Raw genomic sequence first — 24479 nt, forward strand, 5'->3', positions numbered from 1 at the left:
CTCAGTGGTTGCCGTCTGTTTTAAAAGTGCAAGGCCCTGAGTTTGATCCCCGGTACCAAAAAAAAAAAAAAAACAAAAAACAAACAAAAAAACAAAAATTAGAACACTTCTAATTAACTAATAGATCAAACAAATTACAAAAGATTTCTGTATTGAAACTGTATTATAATGAAGATAAACACCAAAAGTACTCAGAAGAGCTTCAATATTCACATTAAAAATAAAGATCTAACATCTCTCATCTCATTTTCTACTTTAAAAAGCTACGAAGCGCCAGGCGTGGTGGCGCATGCCACCCAGCACCCGGGAGGCTGAAGCAGAAGGATTGCTGTGAGTTCGAGACCAGCCTGGGCTAGCGAGTTCCAGGTCAGTCTCAACTACATAGTAAGACCCTGTCTCAAAAAACCAAAAAGAAGCTATTAAGAATAAATGAAAACCAAACTGGTAGAAAGGAAAAAATAGAGAGTAAAAATGAAGCCATGCATGGTAACACATGCCTGTACTCCCAGCACTCAAGAGAATAAAACAAGGGGATTGAGAGCTTAAGGCCAGTGTGGGCTATGTAGCCAAGTACAAGGCCATACTCCAGACCCTGTCTCAAAAAGTGAAACCAAACCAACCAACCTAACAAAAACAAAACCAAAACCACCTGAGTAAAAATGAAAGAATGTACAGTCAAAAGCAAAATCTAAAAATCCACAACTCAAAGTTTTTGAAGAGACCAGGAAAACTGATAAATCTCTACCCCAATTTATTAAAAGACAAATTACCAATATCAAGAAGAAGCTATGTCTTGAAAGACACCTAGCAGATCAGTAGAGCACACTTCTGGGCCTATCTGGGAAGGTCATCAAGTGTGACTTTGGAAAATACATCTGTTTACGACCCTGCCTTCTCTGGCTCTTCTGCTCTCAGCTTACTAGATACTACAAAGTGGGCATTTCCTCAGCCACACCCTTCTTCCAGGATGTTTCTATCTCAGAACCACCTGACCATGGGCTGAAACAATGAGTCTAGATAAGCCCTTCCTCTTTTAAATTGTATGTGTTAGTTATTTCATGCCAGCAATGGCAAAGTGATTAATACTAAAAACTGGTACCAAATATGGGGTAACTGCTATGACTGAACCATGTTGTTCAGAAGCCTTTGAAGTGGTTTGCAGGAGGAAAACGAACAGTTTGAAGATGAAAGGTAGCAAAGCCCCAGAATGTTGTACGCAGAGATTGATGGGCAGTTCCAGCGGTAGCTCAGAAGACCAGAATGACAACAGAAATGTGGACGGTAAAGTCTGTGCTCATAAGGTTTCAGAAGGAAACAAGGGCTTTATTGGGAATTAGACTAAGGGCCATGGGTGTTACATTCTGGCAAAGAATATGCCTATATTTCGCCCATGCCTACTACTTTGTGTTGTGAAGATGAGTTTAAAGGCAATAAACTAATTGACCTGGTAGAAGAAATGTTGAGAAAGCCTAATGCTTAGGCTGTGGCATGGGTATTGTGGGCTGCTTTTAGCCAGATTTATAATAAAGTTTGGAAGCAAAAGCAAAACATAGCTCAAATATCTGAAACACTTTGCAGTATGGCCAGAAAAGAAGTATTTGTAAAGATGAGGCTAAGGAAGTTGTGGTTGCTAAAGAGATCAGAGATTAGAGCTGTTTAAAAAAGCCAAGTGCTTTGTATAAGAATAGGATTGATGCCCTGAGGCACCTCAGAAATTGGCCAGATCTGACCCAACAAAGGCTTATAAACTGCATAGATTCTGTGTGGAGAACTCAAGCTCAGAGTACCCTCCTTCTTCTGGACTCCCTAAAGAGACGCACACTAACCCCAATTCAGCTAAGCAGGTACTTACAGAGAATGCTATAGCCCTGTTCCAAGGGGGTTGGCTACAGCTAAAGCTGGCAGCAGACCTGGTTGTTACCCATCTGGTACTGGTTTGGAGATATGTAAGAGTTAGGAGGTCATGGAAGCTGCCAATTAAAACTTCAGAAGAAGGAATGGGAGTCCTGGCAATGTGACAGAGTCCCTGCCAGGAGAGCCTGAGAGGGAGTGAAGCTAAAGCTGAGGTGGAGACACCAGGAATATGAAATGACTACTAGGAAAGCTGCAGCATCACACAAAGCCAGCCTATGAGAGAGGGCATGGGCTACAACCACCAAGGCCATAGGGGTGGGACTTCCCAAAACCTACAGAGCACATCTCTTCACCTTGTGTACTGGACGCTGAGCTGCAGGGGGGTTTAGTTTGTCCTGCTGGGTTTCAGACTTTCTTTGCTCTTACTCCTTTCTATTCAGGTATTCCTCCCTTTTGGAGTAGAAATGTTTTTGCCCTACAGCATTGTATCCTGGGATAAAATGCTTTCTGATCTTTATAGGAGCTCATAGATAAGAGCTGCCTTGAGTCTCAGAGGAGACCGGATATGCACTTTCAAACAATGCTGGAACTGCTAAGACTCTGAGGAAGGTGCATTTTTGGTTGTATGCAGGACAGTTACATCATGTTAGATGTAATTATGACTTTGTTACTGTCTCTAGAGATTAAGTGTGGTTTAAGAAGATGTTTGGGTGCCAAGTTGACAAGGCATAGACTTGTGAAGGTTAATCTTACCTGTCAATTTGATTGGCTTGAGAGATCCCTAGATTTGGTGTATCTGAGTGGATCATGGGGTTGTAAACTCAGACATTATATCTGGCCCCCAGCCCCTCCCTCTCTGGCTCTTCCCCTGTTCTCTGCTTCCTGGATACCACGAGGTAGGCAATTTTCCTCCACCAAGCTCTTCAGCTATGATGTTTCAGCCTTGGAGCTGAAACCTTTGGATCCACCAACCAAAATAAACCTCTCTCTTCTTAGTTAATTTTTTCAAGTATCCTGGTCACAGTTATCAAAGGCCAATCAAAAGAAGATATCCAAGCCCTACAAATCCTCTAAACAAATTCTGAAAAACTTGTTAATTAAACAAGAAGGATCCTTTAAAAATATAATTTACCGAATTAATAAAGAAAGTAATTTAGTAGCCTTGTGTACATTTATCAAATTAAATTTATAGCTAAAAATCTTTCTACAGGTGCAATCACTATGAAAATCAGCTTGGAGCCAGGTGTGGTGGTGCATACCTCAGCACTTGGGAGGTCAAGGCAAGAGGACCCACTAGTCCGAGGCTAGTCTGGGCTACATAGTGATTTCAAGTCCAGCCTGAACTACATAATGAGAACTTGTCTCAACAAAACAAAACCAAACGGAAAATCAACATGAGGATTCCTCAAAAAACTAAAGAGAGACATGCCATTCCACCCAGCTATTCTGCTCCTAGGTATCTTCCCAAAACAATTAAAGATATCCTATTACAGTGATAGATGCATACCAAGTTTATAGCAGCATAATTTATAGCTAAATCTTGAAAGAAGCCTACAGATGAATGAATAAAGAAAATGTGATACACACACAATGGAATACTATTCTGCAATAAGAAAGGATAAACAAGTCATTGCAGAAAAATGGATATACCCTGAGCCATAACATTAAGTAAAATAAACCAGACACACAAGCTTAATTACGTCATGATTTCTCTTATATGAGAAGTCCAAAATATACATAAAGATAAAAATAAAAGAGATAATATGAAGTACAGATAGATTTTATTCAAATGGAAGGAGATCAAAAAGTAGAGCAAACACCACCTGCCTCGCAAGTGCAAGGTCCCAAGTTCAATCCCTAGTACCAAAAAAAAAAAAAAAGAGCAAAGGGAGAGGAAGAAGAATGGAAGGGAATAAATATGTACATGTACCAACTCCCCACAAGGGTTGTAATCATTATGTAAGGCAAACATATACTAAAAAAAAAAAAACTTACACATAACACTCAGTCCCAGATTAACTTTACTGGTAAAGCCTACCCCTTAAGTAAAGTAGAAACAATACCATCAAACACAAACTCAGAAAATATACAAAGAAATATTTTCTCACCTACATATGATGAACCCAGCATACCTAAATACAGATATAGATATTGCAAGAAATGATAACTACAACTATCCCACATCAACATATATAAAACTTATAAAAAAAAATCAATGAATTGAACCTATCAACATGTAAATGACAAAACATAACAAAATGTAGTTTAATCCAGGAACGGATGATAAAACATCTGAAAGACAGTTGATACCTTTCACCATATTAATGGAATAAAAGAGAAAAAAAAAATCACGATTACCTCAACAGATGCAGAAAAAGCTTTTAAACATCACTTCATGGTTTTAAAAAACCTCTCGGCCTTTAAGAAAAGTTTTTCACAGTAAAAAGTCATCTATAAAAAAAGTACCACTAATATTATTTTTAATGGTAAAAGACTGAAAGCAGTCTCCTTAAGATAAGGAACAAATCAAAGATGTCTACTCATCACATCTATTCATCAGTTTTTCTGTAGGCCCTCATTATGCAGTAAAGGAAAAAAGAGATTAGAAAGAAGATATATAAACACTATTACAGTAAAGGAACCACAGAACCTACTCTACATACCTATGAGACTAAATAAATCTAACAGTCATAGAATACATGAAATTTCAATAGAAACAGCTGCATTTCTATAGACTACTAGTGAAAATTTTTAAATTTAAAAAATACTATTTGCAGTAGCATCCAAAAGTACAAAGAAAGGTATAAATTTAACAAAGTGTGTCGTTACTACACTAAAAACTACAGAACATTTTTTTAAAAACTTAAACATGCATAAAGGTATACCATGTTCATGGATTGGAAGCCAGTATAGTTAAAATGCTGATTTTTATCAAATTAACTTATGTAATCAACTCAATTCAATTAAAAAACCAGCTGACTCTCCTTACACAAACTAAAGGATTGATTTCTACACATAAAAATGAAAAGTACATAAATCAGTCACAATGGTCTTGCAAAATAAAAATACTGGAGGTTTTATACTTCCTAATGTAAACATTTACTGTGAAAGAGATAGCAATAAGACAACATCATACTGATTTAAAGCTTGATCAATTAAACAGAATGAAAACTGGAGAAATAAGATTTGTACAAAAATGTGCCAAGATAATCTTTGCAAAACATATAGCAGCTTTATTCATAATGATTAAAAACAAGAAGCAATACAAACTGCTATAAAAAGGGAAATGACTAAGCAAATTTTGGATTACTAAAACAACATAACATCAATCAACAAGGAAAAGGAATGAACTACTGGTACTCATGTAACTTGGACAAACCTGAAAAACAAGCTTTGCAAAAGAAGTCAGACAAAAAGTTACATATAATTCCATGTACATGTAATTCCCAAAGGAACAACAGTCATGTGTGGTTTTGAAAATTATTAACAATTATGTGGAGGAAACCAAGAAGAAATAACAAAGAAATTTTCTAAGATGAGGGAAATATTCTATATATTGATGGATGATGGATCATATAAATTTATGCAGTTGTCAAAATTCTGAACTATAAGTCTGGTGTGGAGGAATATGCATGCCTACTATCCCAGAACTCTTGAGAGGCCTAGGCAGGAAGATTACAAATTCAAGATCAGACCAGACAATTTAGTGAGTCCCTGTCCCGAAAATACAAAGTAAAGAGGCTGGGACTATAGCTCAGGACAAAGGCCCTGGGTTCAACCCCCAGTGCAATCCCATGCAGATACAAACACATACACACACACACACACACACACACGCGCACACACATGCACATACACGAAACATCCTGAACCATAAAGTATGCATGCATACATGAATAAAATGTATATTTTAACTCAAAAAATATCTCTCTATCACAGCTCAGGGATTGAGTACAGAAAATTTAAAGCATAATGCTAAGTCCTGCAAGCAATAGTTATAAGGAAAAAAAAATCACACAAATGAGAAAGCTTTTTAGGCTAAGAAAACAATAGGCTACCAAAGAATAAGCATATACAGATGTAACAGAAAAGTATCACAGTGAACTGGAACAACTAAAGTAATCTGGTACACTTAGAGGAAGAAATTAAAAGAGAAGAGGTATATTCACTACTCTAAAGAAGCTGCATAGGAAGGGACCTGATTATAAAGACCACAGTATTTCCAACTTATGCAAAAAAGTGTATTTCAGCTGTCTGGCACTGAGAAACCATTCAAGAAGTTTTAGTAAGGGGGTGAGAAATTACATGTCTCGTGGAAAGATTACTATAGAAACTATCAAAAAGACCAAAGAAGGCTCAGACTACAGTCAGTCCAATAAAAGGCCCCTGAAGTCTATAAACAACTTCATCTAACACCATTAAAATGCACATTCTTCTCAAATTCATATGGAACACTTTCCAGGTTAGACCATCTTCTGGACAACAGAACACACATTAACAAATATGAAGTAAAAGTAATCATACAGTATGTCCTTTTCGATAACAATAGGATTAAAATTAAAAACAAAAAGCCAACTGGAAAATACCCCATATACTTGGATGTTAAACAACATACTTCTAAGGAAAATGATTCAAATAAGAAATCTCAAGAGAAGTTTATATTGAACTAAATGAAAATAAAAATATAACCTATCAAAACTTGTGTGAAGCAATTAAAGCAGCATTTAGAGGGAAGTTTATAGTATTGAAAACATATATTAGAAATGAACAATTCAAAATCAATAACCTACACTTCCATTATTACAGAAAAAAAGAACAAGTTAAATCAAAAGAAAACAAAAAAAGAAATAACTAAAGCAGAAATCAATGAATTAAAAACAATCAATGGGAAAATATCAAAAGCATTTTATTATTAAAAATATTAATAAAATAAAAAAGTCTCTAATAAAATGGGGACTTGTTCAACAGACATGAAGTTTCCTTTTTGCTAGATGAAAAAGTTCTAGACATCTGTTGTGCAACATTGTGAATATAGTTAACACTACTGAGCTGTACACTTAAAAATGGTAAAGACAGCAATTATACAAAAAGGCAAGCCAGTAGCCAACCTAAGAAAGTAATAAACAATATAAATTACCAATATCTGAAATTAATAGCCAGGCATACACAGTGGCACACACCTACAATCCCAGCACTTGGGAGCATGAGGCAGGAGGATTATGAAAAGCTCAAGACCAGCCTAGACTTAGAGAACCCGTCTCAAAAAAAAAAAAAAAAAGGAAAGAAAGTAAGGAATCTTCATAAGCATTAAGACAATGAAAGAGCACTATGAGCAACTTCATGCCCCCACACACATGACGAACATGATGAAACACTAATTTCTGGGAAAACACACTCTGCTAAACCTCATACAGTAAGACACAGACAATTGGAACAGGACTACATCATAAGAGAAATTTAATAAATGACGTATAAACGCCTTCCAAAACAGAAAGCATCAGAACTAAAGGGGTATGGTGGTGAATTCTAACAAACATTTAAGGAATAAAATATACCAATTCTCCACAATATTGTTTCGAAGATAGAAGCAGAGGGAGTACTTCCTAATTCATCCCATGAAGCCAGCATTACCCTAATGCCAAAACTGGACAGTGGCATTGTAAGAAAATCACAGACCAGTATTTCTCATAAACATAGATGTAAAAATCTTCAAAGTATTATCAAATCAAGCAGGGCATGGTGGTGTAGGCCTGTAGTACCAGCACTCTGGAGGCTGAGGTAGGAGGATCACTGCAAGTTTAAGGCCAGCCTGGGCTACATACCCTGCCTCAAAAACAAAACAAAACAGGGCCAGGGATTTAGCTCAGTGGTTCTGCTGCCTGTGTCCCAAGCACAAGGACCCAAATTCAATTCCCAGTACCAAACAAGACAAAACAATATTATCAAATCAAATTCAACAATGCACAAAAGAATCACATCTGGGATTTATTGTGGTGACACACTGCTGGTTCAGTATTTGAAAATCAATTAAAGTAATTCATCATATCAACAGGGTAAAGAAGAAAGGCTAATGTAATGGGCTAGATAAAAGTTGGTGAGCACATGTATTAAAAGGTAACATTCATTCTATGTTTCAACACATGGGATGGAGTGGAAAACCACACAAAACTACCTTTGTAGTCTTCCACCTCGCAGAGAGATAGGTATCAACAATCACAAATCCTTACTGCAGAAACTCAACTACGGTAAACAGAAGTGGAAAAGTGAAGATGATGAACTACCTATGTTAAAAAAACAGGGACACAGTAAATCTGCCAGGAATATTCTAAGCAGAATAAAGATTATGAAGTTTTTTAAAAAAGTACAGTATATTCACAAAAAGAAGAGATGAGAATCACATTATAGCCACGACTTTAGTGATCAGGTAAAAATAAAATGGAAGGCAAAAAGACATATGTGCCCCCCAAAAGACTTAGTCACAGACTGTGGTATCTAGAATAGAAAAGAGTAAAGGGGCTGATATCCTTTAAAAGTAAGTGATGAATATAAACTGGACACAGAATAGGATGAATTAGAAAAAATTACAGAAGTCAGGGGGCTGAGGATGTAGCTGTGCAGTATTGTGCTTAACTGTTTATGAGGCTCTGGGTTTGAACCCCAGAACAACCAAAAACAAGGTGGGCAGGAATTATCAGGAGTTGCAGAATTTAAAGAAAAAACTCTTGAATACATGATCATCTTCTAATTATAAGATTTCAACTTTCTACTCTTTTAAAAAGAAACCCAGAAGTTAAACAAAATACCTTTAAAAACTAAGCCTTAAAATTCAACACACAAATAATCCTGGTAGGGAAATATATGTTATCCTCAGAAAGTTTCTAAAATGATGTAATACAAAAAACTTAACTTTGTTTTTCACAAGATTTCTTCACTATTTTAATTTCTTCAGTGACTTACGTTATTTACAATCGCTAGCTTTAACGTCAGTATCTTATAAAGGAATTACTTACAGGGACATTAAGTGCATACTGTAGTCCTTGAGGAAGTCTTTCATGTGCCTCCATCTGTTCTTCATCATTTTTCACCGTCTCCTCATGGACCATGAGTTCATCATGTGATATCATGTCCTGCTGTCTCATCTCACTCTCTTGTAACACTTCATCTGCAGCAAGGATCTCCTGGTGAGGCAGACTTCGATCTTGAAGTACTGACTCCTGCAGTTCTCCAGAAACAGTAGACTGGCCAGACACTCCACCCATTACAACCATTGCCCTGGAAGACTGCATTTCGTCTATGCCGCCACATTTAAGAAACAATCCTTCCAGTTTGTCGTCAATGTTCATGCTTAAGTATAACTGCCTAGAAAGACCAAGTTTGGCAACAAAGCATAATAAATTAGTTTTACATGTCTACTTGACATTTTTAAAAATTTCAACTTATGAAAGGAACACATTCAAATAAAAACATTTTATTCATTTAATTCAGAATTTTTAAATTACCAAAAGGCTTCCAAAGGCTAGTAGAATTCAACATAAATTTTCATTTTGATATTAAGAAATAAAACCCTCATCTAGTTCATTACCGAAAAATTAACCTGACATAAAGTATATTTATGGAAATTATTGTAACTTCAGTTAGAAGATTATATCCTTTAATATACTAAGTGTCTTAAAAAATAAAAAGAAAATGTTATCTGACAGAGAACACTATTAGAAAAATCATTAAAGAAAATTTAAAAATAATCATTTATCATATAAAAAGAGCCAAAGTAATAATCAGAGAAATAAACATTCAAACAGTGGTTGCCATATTTCACCAGACTAGTAACAATTCTTTTTTAAAAAATACATCCAATGTTTAGGTAGTAAAAAAAAAAAAAAAAAAAAAAAAAAAAAAAAAAAAGGAGACAGTCATCTACAGATACAGGGAGTACAGAGATTAGGTCAGCTACTTGAAAAGACAATTTGGTAGTGTATTATCAAAAGCCACAAAAATGTACAAATTCTTTAAGCCAGTAATTCTACATTTTAGAATTTATAGGAAAGAAATCAGAAATGTACACAAAAATACTCCACAATGATTATAATGAAAAGCTAAAAACACATTAAATGTTCACCAAAAAGAAAACAGGTTTAAGATATGTTCAGGTCTAACTTTTAAAATGGAACTATACTTGCCAGGCATGGTGGCATATGCCTGTAAACCCAGCACATGGGTTTGCACATGGACTGAGGCAAGAGAATCACAAGTTCAACGCAGCCTGGACTATTTAGTCAGACATTAGCACCAAAAAAAGAGGACTGGCTGTAGCAGTGGTGGGGCACCTATGGCATGTGCTGCGGCGGGCTGCTTGCTATCATGGAAAGCTCTAAAAGGTTTGCAGTCGCTGGACTATACTGACAGCTCCTGGTTCTGCAACACAGTGAATTTAACAAAAATAAGTATACGCTTCAAACATCAAGGGAGTTTTACTATATACAAATTGTACCCCAAATTTAAAAAATAAAATCAGAGCAGTGGGTACCCCGTGCTGAGGAGGGGATGCTGTTTCTAAGAGTCTGGCTGCAGTGGTGTTTTCACTCAAGATCTACACCTATAAGACCCGCACTTGCAATAAAAAAGCTTGTTGAAACTGAAAGCAATTCAGTCATAAAAGTTTTATTAAAAAATATTTAAAGATTTGGAAAAATATTTCAATATGCTACAGGGAATGGATCTATTATGTATTTCTGTATGTGTGTGTGACTGTACATTTTAGGGTTAGCTGAAAGGTTAACAGCATTAAAAGTACCACTTCACAGTGGTACCTTTTTTTCTTGTTTGTATTTATCTGTAATTTCAAAACTTTCCATATTAAATTTTATTTTAGAAAATTTTAAGCATAAAAAGTAGTACTGTCATAACTAAAATATACTTACACAGGGTTAAATAAATTTAATTGGTTATAAGTAATTAAGAACTAGATACTATAAAAATTAGCTTCCTTTGTTCATTATTACAGAAAAATACTTTTTCCAGAATATTTAAGAGGGCAGACTGCCCTCTTTTCCCACTTTGTTATTATTAGTACACATTTGAGATACATCATGAATACACTCACCTATGAGAATTGCTAACCCTTTGTATTTCCTCTTCCCCCTGCCCACTGGGAAAAGACCTATCTCCCTGTTTCCTATATCTGGCTTTAATCTTGCTCTTTGAGTTACTTATACTTTTGGTTTCTCATATAGACATGTGATTCAGTCTGCTATCTAACTTTGGTTGTTGTAAGTTCATATTCCACTTGTTAGTTACTGCGATAACTAACAATAATCACAAAACTACAGAAACTTCATCTCAAAGAGATCAAAGTGTTGCTACACAGATGTTCTTTAAAAACTACTTTTATTATCAGATCATGTAAAATAAATGTAATATTCACCATCCAACATAAAGGACTTACACAATGAATAAATACACTGATTATATTTTAGCTTAACTACCTTTTTCCCAAACACGTAAAGATCATTTCCTTGATCATGACTTTCAGAGATCAATTAAATTCCAATCACTTCTGAAATCAAAATATTCTTTTCTTTACCTAGACTATTAAAGAAGTACACCTTATTTAAAAGATCAGTTTAAAAAATGTTACAAAAATGAGAGTAAACAAAAATGTAAGTCATACCTGCTTTTCTTGCCTTCCCTTTCACCAACTAGTGTCAGTCTAGACTACATGCAGGACAAGGAGAAAGCATCTGATCTTACTTTATAAAATCTTCAGGTACCAAACCTGACATCTTAAAAACCAAAGATTTTAAACATATAATCAACCAACTGTTCTCTTTAAAAATTCCATTTTATACATTTCTTTTTTTGGGTACTGGAGATCGAACTCAGGACCTTGTGCTTGCGAGGCAGGCGGTGGAACCACTGAGCTAAATCCCTGGCCCCCATTTTATACATTTCTTAAAGAAGTACTGACTAAGTGGATTTCTTTTAAGGCTAAAATGTCACTCTGGCCAATACTTTGACGATCCTTGCAAATTAATTATACACTTTCCTAAACTATTGACTGTTTTCTTAAAGAGTGTGGAAGCCCCTAACTTACCCATATACAGAGGCACCCTTCACCAAGAGTCTTTGTTGCAGCTGCAGTGGCTACTGTCACATACACCATTACCCATGCCTTTTAAAGTTTTGAGCATTTAGAATACAGGAAATGTAAGAGAACAAGTTACTAAAAGAAAAACCAAATTAGGGAAACTATTAGTTTTTGTTTTTAAAAGTCAAAACTAGAGATGATTTTTTGACCCAACCTAAGTTCTACATTTCCCTACCACGGGAGACCTTAACTCCAAGGTTTTTTGATTATGTACTTCATCAATTTTTAAGTTTGGAGTAACCTAATATATGCAAATTATTTAAGACAATATCTTTCTGTAATACTGTACCAGCATTTTGCACACACATATATATCAAAACAAAAGTACAATATGATTTTTTAGTAACCTTTTTTTTGGTTTCTTCAGACAGGGTCTCACTATGTAGTTGAGACTGACCTGGAACTCACTATGTAGCCCAGGCTGGTCTCGAACTCACAGCGATCTTCCTGCCTCAGCCTTCCAGGTGCTGGGATTACATGCGTGCGCCACCACACCTGGCAGTAACGTATTTCTAATCAAGCCAAAATAATAAGTACTAAGGAAGTAAAAGTATTTTGGGGATAGAGAGAACATTTGGGGGGGAAAAAGGCATAAAGTGCCAGTGTGAAGGACTTGGTACAGAAAAACAGCACACCTCAATGGAGGTAGTAAATCAACAAGGAAATATAAAAATTGGAAGTGGAAAACAAATCTGACATTTTTTCTAATAAATTTTCCTTAAAATAGACCATACACACAAAAAAGGGCTCTTTCTTCCTTTTTATCCATAGTTCCTTATTCCTATGGCCCTAAATTGAGTCATATATTTGAAATTAAATTGGATAACCCAGAAATGGTGTTTTTAAGACAATCTCGCAGAAATGTTACAAAATACATTAGCATAGAGCTCTATCAAGGAGCACTGCTCAGAGTTTTAAAATAAGCCTTGGAAATACTTAGCAAAAATAAAATTGCACATACCCCTGACCTATCACCATCTGGGACCGGTACTTACACAATCCTACAGGCTTATCCACAGAAGTCCACCAGAGTCAGGCTATCCATAAAGCTCCCAGAGATACATGTACAAAGCAGCCCTTTGAGAGCAAAAACTAGAAAAAAAAGTAATATCCACTGGTAGGAAACTTACATTAACTATGACTCAAGGGCACAATGGAATACATGCAGTCATTAAAAAGAATGTGTGGATTCTACAAGGTACAGCAAATGAAAAAAAATCAAGGAAAATTACCTAAATAGGAAAACCCTTTCCACACTTTAGTAACAAGATAAAAAAAAAAAAAAAAAAAAAAAAAAAAAAAAAAAAAAAAAAAAAAACTCCAATAATTATTCTGGAGAGAACTGTTTTCTAGACAAAAACTTACTTGTAGAATTTGGGATGATATAAAAAGGATTTATAGAGGAAAGACTGATTTTAACTTTTTATTTTATTCCTTTTTCAAACTTTGTACCAGTATCTTTCTTCATTTTGCTTCTTCCCTCCAACCCTCAGCACTGGGCACCGAACCAGGGCCTCATGGGTGCCAGGCAAATGCTCACCACTGAGCTGCATCCCCAACCCTACTGTGTGGTAGCGCACACCTATAATCCCACCCAGTATTTGTGAGGTTGAGTCAGGAGGACTCCCATGAGTTTGAGGCCAGCCTGGGCTATACAGTGAGTTCAAGCTGAACTACAAAATAAGATCCTATCTTGAAAAATAAAACAAAACAAAAATGTGTTTTAAAGACAAACTAAGCCATACCTACATCACACATCTCAACTTGTTTCCAGAAAGGGTAAATTGGACAGGAAATGAAATGCAGGCCTCAAACAAAAATAAAGAAAACTTTTACAGTTATGGAAAAAGGAAATGGGACAAATGTATTCTAAGAAAAATGATGAATTAAGTAAAGAACTTTTAAAAACTGTCCTTCTTGTACCTCCCTTCTATGCCATCATAGTTTTCATCCTTTCCCTGATAACTAAAGTGATCTCTCAGTCAAAGCTTGTACATACTTTATTGTATATTCAAAAATCCCAATATAGCAAAAGACCCATGCTTAAAAATTAATGCATGCTATTTCCTTTCTCTAATTTAGCATTTCAGGGAGGATCAATGAAGCAAACATACACTGATACAATCAATCCAAATTAATATGTGCAGAGCTGAGTCTCTTCCTGCTAACCCCTCAGAAGTCAACTGCTCTTCGACCCAAACGTGCATGCAAGTAATGGACATTCAGCAGTTAGGCCTATTATACAGATGAGAAGATGAAAGGAATTACCACTTCCTTCAAATGACTGCACTCAAATGAAACACTCCTGGTGTGGTGGGGGGGATGCACGCAACCCTAAACAGTTAGTTCCCAGGAATCGGTCCAACCAGAGAGAGAGTAAAAAAACACCTGGAAATGTTAAAGTCACTGGACTTATTCTTGCCCTACTCTGAAGACACTCCCTAAGCAGTGCTTGGCTCAGTAAAGCAATCCAAACACACTGTAGATGAGTACTCCATCTCACAGCTAACACAGAAGACCTTCTGACACAGGATCCCTTTTTCTCCTTTTGAAGGGACTGGGCCCATTCTACATTTTTCTATTTTCCAATTTCCATCTACTATTTGTATCTCAGTGAATTTCTCTTCAACCATTTTTCATGGGTTTACAGATACCTTCTTAAAAATGACATTGTTTTTAAATTTAATTAATATTTTTTTTAGTACTGGGGATTGAATTTGGGACCTTGTGCTTGCCAGGCAGGCGCAGCGCCACTGAGCTACATCCCTAGCCCTGAGACCTTAATTCTTTCTTCAAACCACTGCCAAGAGAATCTCCCTCCTTTATTTTTCCACTTCTAACTGGGAAAATAACAATCCTAAATTTTAAATAAAAATCCTGATAAATCAAGGAGTAGTGATAAATAAAAACCTATACCAAAGAAAAGAAGGCTTAAGTTTTAAAATGAAAATAGATTAGGGCCAGGGATTTAATTCAGTGGTTCCAGTGCCTGCATCACATGTGCAAGGGCCCGAGTTTGACCCCCGGTACCAAGACAAAAAGAAAATAGATTAGAAGGCTGGTACCATAATTCTCTAAATTTTTTTAAGTACCTGATTCTCCTTTAGAACGTAAATGTATCTGCCACTTACCACCTTTAATTAATGTTCATTCAAGCATCAAACAATTCAAAGATCCTGCTATTGAGCTGGGCATGATGGCACATGCCTGTAACCCTAGTACTCAGGAGACTGAGGCAGGAAGGTTTTAGTTTGAAGCCAGCATGAGCTACATAGCAAGATCAAGGCCACCCTGGACTATATAGCAAGACTATGTTTCAAAAAGAAACAAACAAAAAATAATCCAATTATGCCAAGTGTGGTGGCACATACCTATAATCCTACATACACGGAAGGCCAGGGTGGGAAGATTTCCTGAGTGAAGGTGTTAAAAAATAGTCTAGGGAACACAGCAATATGCTATCTCTAAATAAATAAACATTCTACTTTTCTGTATATTTATTGAACTTGGCAGTAAGATTATTTTCCATTAATTGTCAATGAACAATGTGCCATTTCAACTATGTATAATGCAAAAGAAAGAAAGTACAGTGAGCAAGCTTAGGAACCAAAGCATCACTGTATCTTAAAATAAAAAGAATAAACCCAGCGAGGCCCGGTACACGCATATAACCCCAGCTACTCTAGAGGCTGAGCAGGGAGATTCCAAGTTCGAGGCCAACCTAAGCAATATATCATGAATATATGCCTCAAAACTATTATAGGCTGGCAATGATGGAGCACTTTCTTATGTGTACAAAATCCTGGGTTCAATCCCTAGAGTTATAAAAAAGAAAATAAAATTTTTGTGTAGGTATATTCCATATTCAGAGATCTCTTCAGTTACTCCTCATTATGTCTCTCATTTTGCACCTTATAATGCCTACCTTATGAGGTACCATATGCTTATTTCTAAGGAGCTACAATTTCAAAACATCCTAACAGAAACAGCATTTATAATTATAGGAAGTAGACAAAAAGACCTTGCTGATTAATGTTATCAAGAATAAAAGATCTTTAGTAGTAAACATACTTCAACAGCTGCTAGCACAATTTTTTTTTCTTTGATACTGGGGATCAAATTCAGGTCCTTGTGCTTGCAAGGCAGGCAGTGGAACCACTGAGCTAAATCCCCAGACCCTAGGACAATTATTAATCAGAGAATTTATAGAGTAAGATTCACCATTTTGTACATCACAACAACAACAAAAAACTACAATCATTTGCAAACCACAGAAAATTTTAAAACATTGAGGCTCAAGTCACCAAGCTTTTCTGTGTAACACTGAAGCCCTCCTTTAAAAAAAAAAAATTTAAAAAGCAGATTGTAAGTGCATGCTGCATTCCAAACACTTATCACTAAAATCCTGTAAAACAATGTATCAAAAAAATAGTGATAAAACAGTGGTACTTAGAAATATGAAACATCAAACTGAGCTGGCGTGATAGCACATTCCCATAACCGCAGCTACTCGGGAGAATGAAGCAGAACAGCAAGTTCAAGGCCAGCCTAGACAATTTAGTAAGACCCTGTCTCAAATTAAAACCTCAAAATAAAATGTTAAAAAGGGACAGGGATGTAGCTCAGAAGAAAGCACTTGCTGAGCCTAATCAATACCCAGGGTTCAAGACCCAGTCCGGGGAGAAGAGAAAAGCCAAATGTATACCAACACAAACCGATTAAGAAACAGCTATAATTTATCTTTAACAGGGGAGAAAAGGAAAAGATTTTTTAAAAAAAGTATTCTACATTTTTGTTTTAAGTTACTGTAACCATTACCTTTTATTTCTGAGGTTTTTTTGGGAAGCAGGGTCTCACCATGTAACCCAGGCTGGCCCCAAACTCAAAGCGATCCTCCTGCCTCAGCCTCCTGAGTGTTGGGATTACGTGCATGCACCACCACACCCTGGTGCACCACTACCATTTTGTCAATATCAGTAATTCAAATAATAGGCAAGCTGATTTTATAAGCAAGTTAAACTCTCTATGGTATATAAAAGCAATACCAACAAATCTTCCTAAATTTCCCTTTACAGTTAAAAATATCAACATACTATAAACACACTATGTATACTGTGAACAAAGAGTAAACACCTGTTATTTTTATTATGCGCTATATAGCAACAAAGTCTTGCTCCAGAACGAAAAAGTATTAACTACTTAAATAACATCTCTTGATCCCCTTGGAGAATGATTTAATTTCCCTACTTCGTATTATCTATCTTTTATTTTGCTCTTTATTTTTACTCTGAGTTTCTCACATAAGAGAAACCATGTGATATTTAAGCTTGTGTGTCTGATGTTTTCATTTAACAGTTTGGTCTCAAGGTCTCAAGACCCATTTTCCTACAAATGACTCAAATTTATTTTTCTTTGACAGAAGAGTACTCCATGGTGTACAAATACCACATTTTCTTTATCCACTCGTCTTTAGATGGATATATAGGCTGTTTCCAAGATTTACTATAAATTGTGCTGCTATAAACATGGGTAGGCTTCTGTAATATGATGTCTTTAATTCTTTTGGAAGATGTCTAGAACAGGAATAGCAGGGTCAAACTGAATTTTTAGTTTTAGTGTTATGAGAAAACTCCATCCTAACTTCCAAGGTGACTGTATTAGTTTACATTCCCACCGACAGTATAGATAGGTCCCTTTTGCCTGCCAGCATTTATTATTTGATTTGTTGGTGCTAGCCATTCTTTCTAGGGTAAGGTGGAAGCACAGTGTGTTTTAATTTGCATCTAATAGCCAGATGTTGGACATTTCTTCATGTACTGATTGCTCATTTGTACTTCTGTTGGGAGTATATTCATTTCACTTACCCATTTTTTTCATTGGGTCTTTTATTTTGGGGGATCTAAGTCTTTGAGTTCTTTATATATTCTAGATGGAGGGAGGGAAGAGAGAAAGGATGAAGAAAAGGAATTGGGTTGTGTTATATACATGTACCAATGCAACACAAGGAATGTAAAGATTATATATTGCAAACATATAAAAAGAAAGGAAGAGGATAAAGGAAGGTGGCAGGGGGAGGGAGGGAAGGGAAAGGGAATGAAAAAAGGACTAAGATGTGTTATGCACATGTACCAACTTCCTGCAAGGAATGGAAACATTATATACTACACACGTATTAATAAAGTAAAATAAAGAAAGAAAATTTAAAAGTATCACTTTTTTAAAAAAATGTAAAGTAAATCTGAAACAAACCCAATGTGACAGACAGCTGGCTGTCCTCCCAGAATCTGTTCTCACCTTCTTATCCAATAATAAATTATATGAGATATACAGCTGCCCAGATAAGACTTACTACACAGCTTAGATAAGAATCATTACCCAGCCTCCCTTGCCACTGGGTGTGGGCATGTGCCAACATTATAGCCAACGGAATATGAGTAGAAGTGATATAGAGTACAACTCCCCTTAAAGGAAAGACTGTCCTTCTGTTTCTGTTCCTCCTACTGGCAGACCCAAGGGTAACTACCTTAGACAATAAGAAAGAATCCAAATATTAGGAACAGCATGGGCTGAGGTATACAGCAGCTCAGGGATAGGGTATACATTTAGCACATACAATGCCTTGCGTTCAATTCCTAGCAAGACAAGGAACACTGGATTATAATTATTCCACAGGCTTTGTACAATTCTGGAGCAGATTACATGGGCTTTCAATGAAAAATAAACACATTTCTACCTTTATAAGCTTGTCACAGTAGCCAACTTAACATACCAATATATCAAATACAAATGGTTCCTGAATTATCTACAAGAATCTTCCTTATTTGTAGGTAAATATGAAATATGTAAAAATTTACAAAAACTGTTTTACCATATTTCAAAAATTATATAGCAAGTATAATTAAATTAAATCAAGAGGTCTAATTGTCCAATTTTTCCAGGTATGAAAATAGTTTCCTGGAAATTCTGGGAAAAACATGGATACATGGGTGCTGTAGTTCCCTGGGCAGGTGAAAATATGTATTCCCCTCTTAAGAAGAGCTAGGTAAATAAGAAAACAACATCCTGCTTAGATTTACTTTAGTTATGTACTAAGCTACATATATTTTTCTGCTAACTAAAAATCTAAAATGGTATTTATTAATCTTGTCTTAAAATTATTTTCTCAAGAAAAAATTAGATCAAGAAAAAAAGTTTATTTTAGATATAAAACCAAAACAGTTAACTGTTACACAAATTTAACGTGAAACACTAAAAACCTAGATTTATATTTGAAAAAGCTTACTTAAGATTATGAAAGTATTAAAATTACCTGAGACTAAGGTAAAATGAAGACTTCAAGGAAGGGAAGGCTGTAGAGTTGAAAAAGAAATCATGGTTGAGTTTCTACCTTTCTCAGGCTTCAGAAACCCTCAATACCACCTTAATCATTTATGCCATCCAATTCCTACAACAAAACATATACATACACAACAAACAAAACATATTACTTATGAAGGGAAAAATGCTATATAAATACATTATGTACAAGCTGGTATGTGTATCAAAGTAAGCACTCTTTGTAAACCTAGTAAAACTACATCTGAATGACCAATGCACTGACTTGATTTTTAGGTATAAAATGGGGAAGCACAGTAGTGGTTCTTAGTAACTGATAAATAACCCTGGTCTTGGAAAGAATCATTTGCTTAGACCTAGAGTCTATAGCTTCAGAGAAATGAAATATTGAAAAAATTTCACATGCTATAGGCCTGAAAGGTTAGAAAACAGAAAGCAAAGATTAAGTAACCACTTAAAAACATTTATTCTTATCTGTTCTATAAGGTTTATGAAGTAACAAGAGAAGAAAACAAAATGGCAGGGCTTACAAATAACACAACTAGTACCATACACAATGAGTATATATTCACAATAGAAAAGATTACACTTCTAAAATCATATTACATACAAAATTCTTGCTCAGCAAGGTGACCTCGGTCAGGCAAAGTTGACTAAAAATAATAATAATAATAATAATAATTACACAGAAAATGTTGAGTTTATCCCCAAAAGAAAAACAAAAATAAAGAACTTGGCTGTACATAATGAAACTTTCTGGTAAGCATTTCTGGGATCAGTATCAATTTAGTATGCATTGCTTCCCAAGATACATGAATGATTCTGTCATTTTATATCAGTTTACAATGGTGCAAAGGCAAGAAAAACTTTATCCCACCTAGAATAAATCCATTAATAATCTCATCTATGAACTTCAAAAAGCATTATATTAACTCATTTAAAAAATATTTCAATGACAGCCGGGTGTGGTGGCACACACCTGTAATCTCAGCACTCGGGAGGCTGAGGCAGGAGGATCGCTGTGAGTTCGAGACCAGCCTGGGCTACATAGTGAGTTCCAGGTCAGTCTCAACTACATAGTGAGACACTGTCTCAAAAAACAAAAAACAAAACAAAAAAATGTACTGAAAAGGTTCAGCAGCAGATTCAAAATTTCTTCTAATCTCAGTGACCTTAAAGACACATGAGCAGTAAGCAAACCGGGTGTGTGGCGCACACCTGTAATCCCATAACTCAGGAGGCTGAGGCAGGAGGATCACAGTGAGTTCGAGACCAGCCTGGGCTACATAGTGAGTTCCAGGTCAGTCTCAAAAAACCAAAAATAAAAAAACAAATAAAAATAAACAACATGACAAAAATTTCCCAAATTTTGCCTTTAAAAAAAAAATAAATAAATAAGTACAAATCCAAAAAGGTCAATGAACTTCAAGAATAAACACAGAAAAATTTATTCTTGTACACAATATAGTCAAATATTTGAAAGAAAACAAAGTAGAAAAATTTTCAAATAAAAGAAAAATGACTCATAGTGTTCATGAAACCATCAATAAGATTGGTGGCTATTTTCCAATCAGAAATAGAGAAAAGAGAGAAGACTGTGTAATCACAAGCTCAAAGTATTTAAAGAAAGGTGTCAACCAAACAAACAGGAAAAAAGAAAGATACAATATTCCCAGATAAAGACTGAGAATGTTTTGCTAGGGTAAATACTATGGTATTTAACTCATGAAATACTGAAGGAAGTCCATTAAGCTGAAAAGAGGACACTAGATTCAAGTACACAGAAGAAATGAAGAGCTCTCGTTAACGGTTAAGCACAGACTGTTACAATTCAAAATGTACGGCTCTTGAGCAGGGGATTTAGCTCAGTGGTTCTGCTGCCTGCCTCTCAAGCACGAGGACCTGAGTTCGATCCCCAGTACCAAAAAAAAATCTTCAAAATATACGGCTCAGTGATGCCAAACCTGCCTGGCAAGTACAAGGTCCTGAGTTCCATCCCCAGTACTGGGGGAAAAAAATTCAAAATGCAATCCCAACAACCATTACAAAGAAAGTACAAAAAAAAGAAAAAAAAGGAAGTAATTAAAATGGCACACTAAAAAAATACTTAACCTAAAAGCAGTTGAGAAGACAGAGCAACAAAAACATAAAGGACATACATAGATGAAACAGAAATAAACGAAATGAATGTAAACCCAATCAAATGCACAGCATGAATGGTCTAAACAGCCTAATGCAGAGGCAGAGACTTTCAGATTATACCAAAAAATAAGATCCGACTATTTGCTGGCAACAAGAAGCCACCCCTACTTTCAAAAAATAAAAAGATGAGTGAAAAATAATATACAAACAGTAATGACAAGAGAGCTGGAGTGGCCATATTAATATCAGACAAGACAAACTTTAGGATAATTATTCTAATAATAAAATAAAAATAATAAAATAAAATAAAATAATAAAAAGAATGTATTTCATTATGATACTTAAGAGTCAAACAACAGATGAATATATGTGTGTGTATGTGTGTGTGTGTGTTCTTTTAAAAAGAGAACCCCCAAAACAGTGAATACCATGAGTAAAAGGAATTATAGTTGGAGATTTAATCTAAATAACCGATAGAACAATTAGACATAAAATTAACAAAGTTATAGAAGATGTGCATCGTACTATCACAGTGGTGGTAAACCTACGGCATGCATGCTGCAGTGGGCTGTTCTTATCATTGAAAGCTCAGGTTCTCCGTCAGTGGACTAGACTCATTTTGGATATACTGAAAACTTCACCAAACAAAAGAATAGACATTGATTCCAAACACACATGGAACATCCTCCAGCACAGACCACAACACTAAGCTTCAATAAATGTAAAAGCATGTAAGTCCTACAAAGTATGTTCTTCAATCATAACAAAATTAATTAGGTATCAACTGAATTTTCTATTATTTTTACAAAGGTTTAAATTTCAATTTATAGTAAATAGTTTGGTACAGGTAATAAATGTAGAAATCCAGCTGTACCTGTTTCCAGATAGCCTTTTCCTCAGTTCATTAAATGAGTGATTCATTTTTCTCTACATTTCTGAAAAGCTACATTTATCATTTTTTGAATTTTGTATTTGAGGATCTGTTTCTACAATCTTTCATTCAACTTTTTCAAGTTATCACAATTCATTAAATCTAAAACTATCAATATGAAGATAGGGAAAAAATGAGAACCAAGATCTTTCAGGTAAAGGGACAAGATGCCAATGATGAATGTAACTGTACTGTATACCTAAAAAGTACCAATAAACTCAATAAAAAAATATGAAGATAAACAACTATTTTATATATCACTAAGAAAAAAATGTCAAATTATGCCAAGTCAGGAATTCATGTCATTCAGAGACGTTATAATGTGAAGAGAAAGTGAGTCCTACATTCAAAAGTTTTTAAAAACTTTACATAGAAATCTCTACCCCTCTCTATCTTACCTAGTAATAAAGGATAAGGTAACTACATTCAACCATTTAAAAACAAAACAAAACACTTCTGCAGGGGAAAAAACACCCACAATAAAAGATAAGCAAAAATTGAATAAAATTAATTTGCCTAACAAATGTCAAGAGGCTGCTTTATTACACAAATATACAAACTGCCCCATCAAAAGGCAAAAACACAAGGACGATTATAATATATATGGCCAATAATAATGGAAAAAATGCTCAAACTCACTCATTAAGAAAAACAAGCAGTTAATCAACAAAGTGACCTGTATAAAAATGTTTTACATTAGCCAGTGTTGTCATAGAGATAGATTTCCACTATGCTAAACTAATGATATTGGGCATTCCTTTTTTACCAAATAGTTAAATATACATACTCTTTGGTCCACCAATTTTTTCCTCAGTAATTTAAACTGCAGATCTATTTTAAAGTATGTGCAAAGATACACCCAAGAATATTTTCTACACCACCATTTATAATGAGTCAGAACCCTCCCACCCAAAAAACTCAAATACCCATAGAGGGGTGGCTAATTAAAATAATTATGGTACAACCAAATACTATAATCTATAAAGAATGAAATGAGAACGAATTAATGCAAAAATGGAAGTTTCTCTTAGGAAAAAAAAAAAAGACTTTGCTGAAAAGTCAGTCCAACATTTGTGTAAAGAAAGTGTAATACAGGCACACACATAAATGCTTGTATAAGTAATACAAAGTGCCTGCTGGGATATACAATGTTAATAATGTTAATAATGTTAATAATGTTAATAATGTTAATAATGAATGGAGCAGGGAAGAGCCTTTTCTACCTGTTATGACATTCTCTACTCCTTCAGTGTGTACTCCCTATATAACAAGCCTAGGTAAAGGTGTGAGAAACACTGATATGACAATTACCAGAAGATATGGAAAAAAGAGGTAAATTCTAAAATATGACCACTAAAACTGCTAGCATTTTCAATCCTCAAGTTTTAAAATTTTCAAAATTTTAAAATTCATGGAGAAACCTTAGAATTTTTATGATCACTAATCATTGACATAATATGTAGCACAGACAGATCTGTAAATACCTTGAAAACTGTTAAATATTTAATTTTCTTTCATGTTGTTTGAAAGAGACAAGCACAAGTGTAACACATGCACAGGCCAATAGAAAAGGAGAGGACCATCTTCCCAGTATGAGTGAAGTGGAACCTAACAGATATGCAGCAAGTACTGTAGTTCACTAAAAAAAGATAAAAGACTTCACCACATACAATTAATAACATGTGTATGCAAATATAGTGATATACTATGTATCTATAAATATGTAAGTGGGCATAACAAGAGCAATGAGTATGTGTGTTCATGGGCAACCATTAAAGCATCTATCAGGGTAAAAACAATGAAGATTAAGTAAAACAATGCTAAGTTACCTCTATAAAATCTGCCAGGCAAATGCCCATCCCGCCAGATCACTTGACTGAATTTCCAAGATGCTGATTCCTCCCCTATGTCCTATAAAAAATACAAAATAAAGTACAAAAGAATCAAGATGGGAGGCTTAAAGTCAGGATAAGTTACAGCTAAATGTGAAAAATCTAATAAAATTCTTTCCTTAGTAGATCCTTTTGGATTAAACACAGTAGCAACTAAGCCTTGTTCCAAATGTAATGACCC

At 35.2% G+C, this 24479-nt stretch overlaps 1 protein-coding gene across 3 annotated transcripts in view; it reads right to left on the reverse strand.

The window, feature by feature from the left end:
* Positions 1–24479, reverse strand: part of Znf148 (zinc finger protein 148) — a 135403-nt gene that overhangs the window by 66389 nt on the left and 44535 nt on the right. The window contains exons 2-5 of one of the 3 annotated variants that reach the window (XM_010618297.3): positions 24236–24317; positions 19308–19442; positions 11945–12073; positions 8865–9213 (exon numbers count right to left, since the gene is read on the reverse strand). In XM_010618297.3, coding sequence (XP_010616599.1) covers positions 8865–9197 — 333 coding nt within the window. In that variant the 5' untranslated portion in view covers positions 9198–9213; positions 11945–12073; positions 19308–19442; positions 24236–24317. The remainder of the gene's footprint in view (positions 1–8864; positions 9214–11944; positions 12074–19307; positions 19443–24235; positions 24318–24479) is intronic. The other 2 variants (XM_010618291.3, XM_010618304.3) reach the window with 2 other exon arrangements.

This window comes from Fukomys damarensis, unplaced genomic scaffold (genome assembly GCF_012274545.1).
Source record: "Fukomys damarensis isolate Sample0158 unplaced genomic scaffold, DMR_v1.0_HiC HiC_scaffold_24, whole genome shotgun sequence".
Classification (NCBI taxonomy): Eukaryota; Metazoa; Chordata; class Mammalia; order Rodentia; family Bathyergidae; genus Fukomys; species Fukomys damarensis.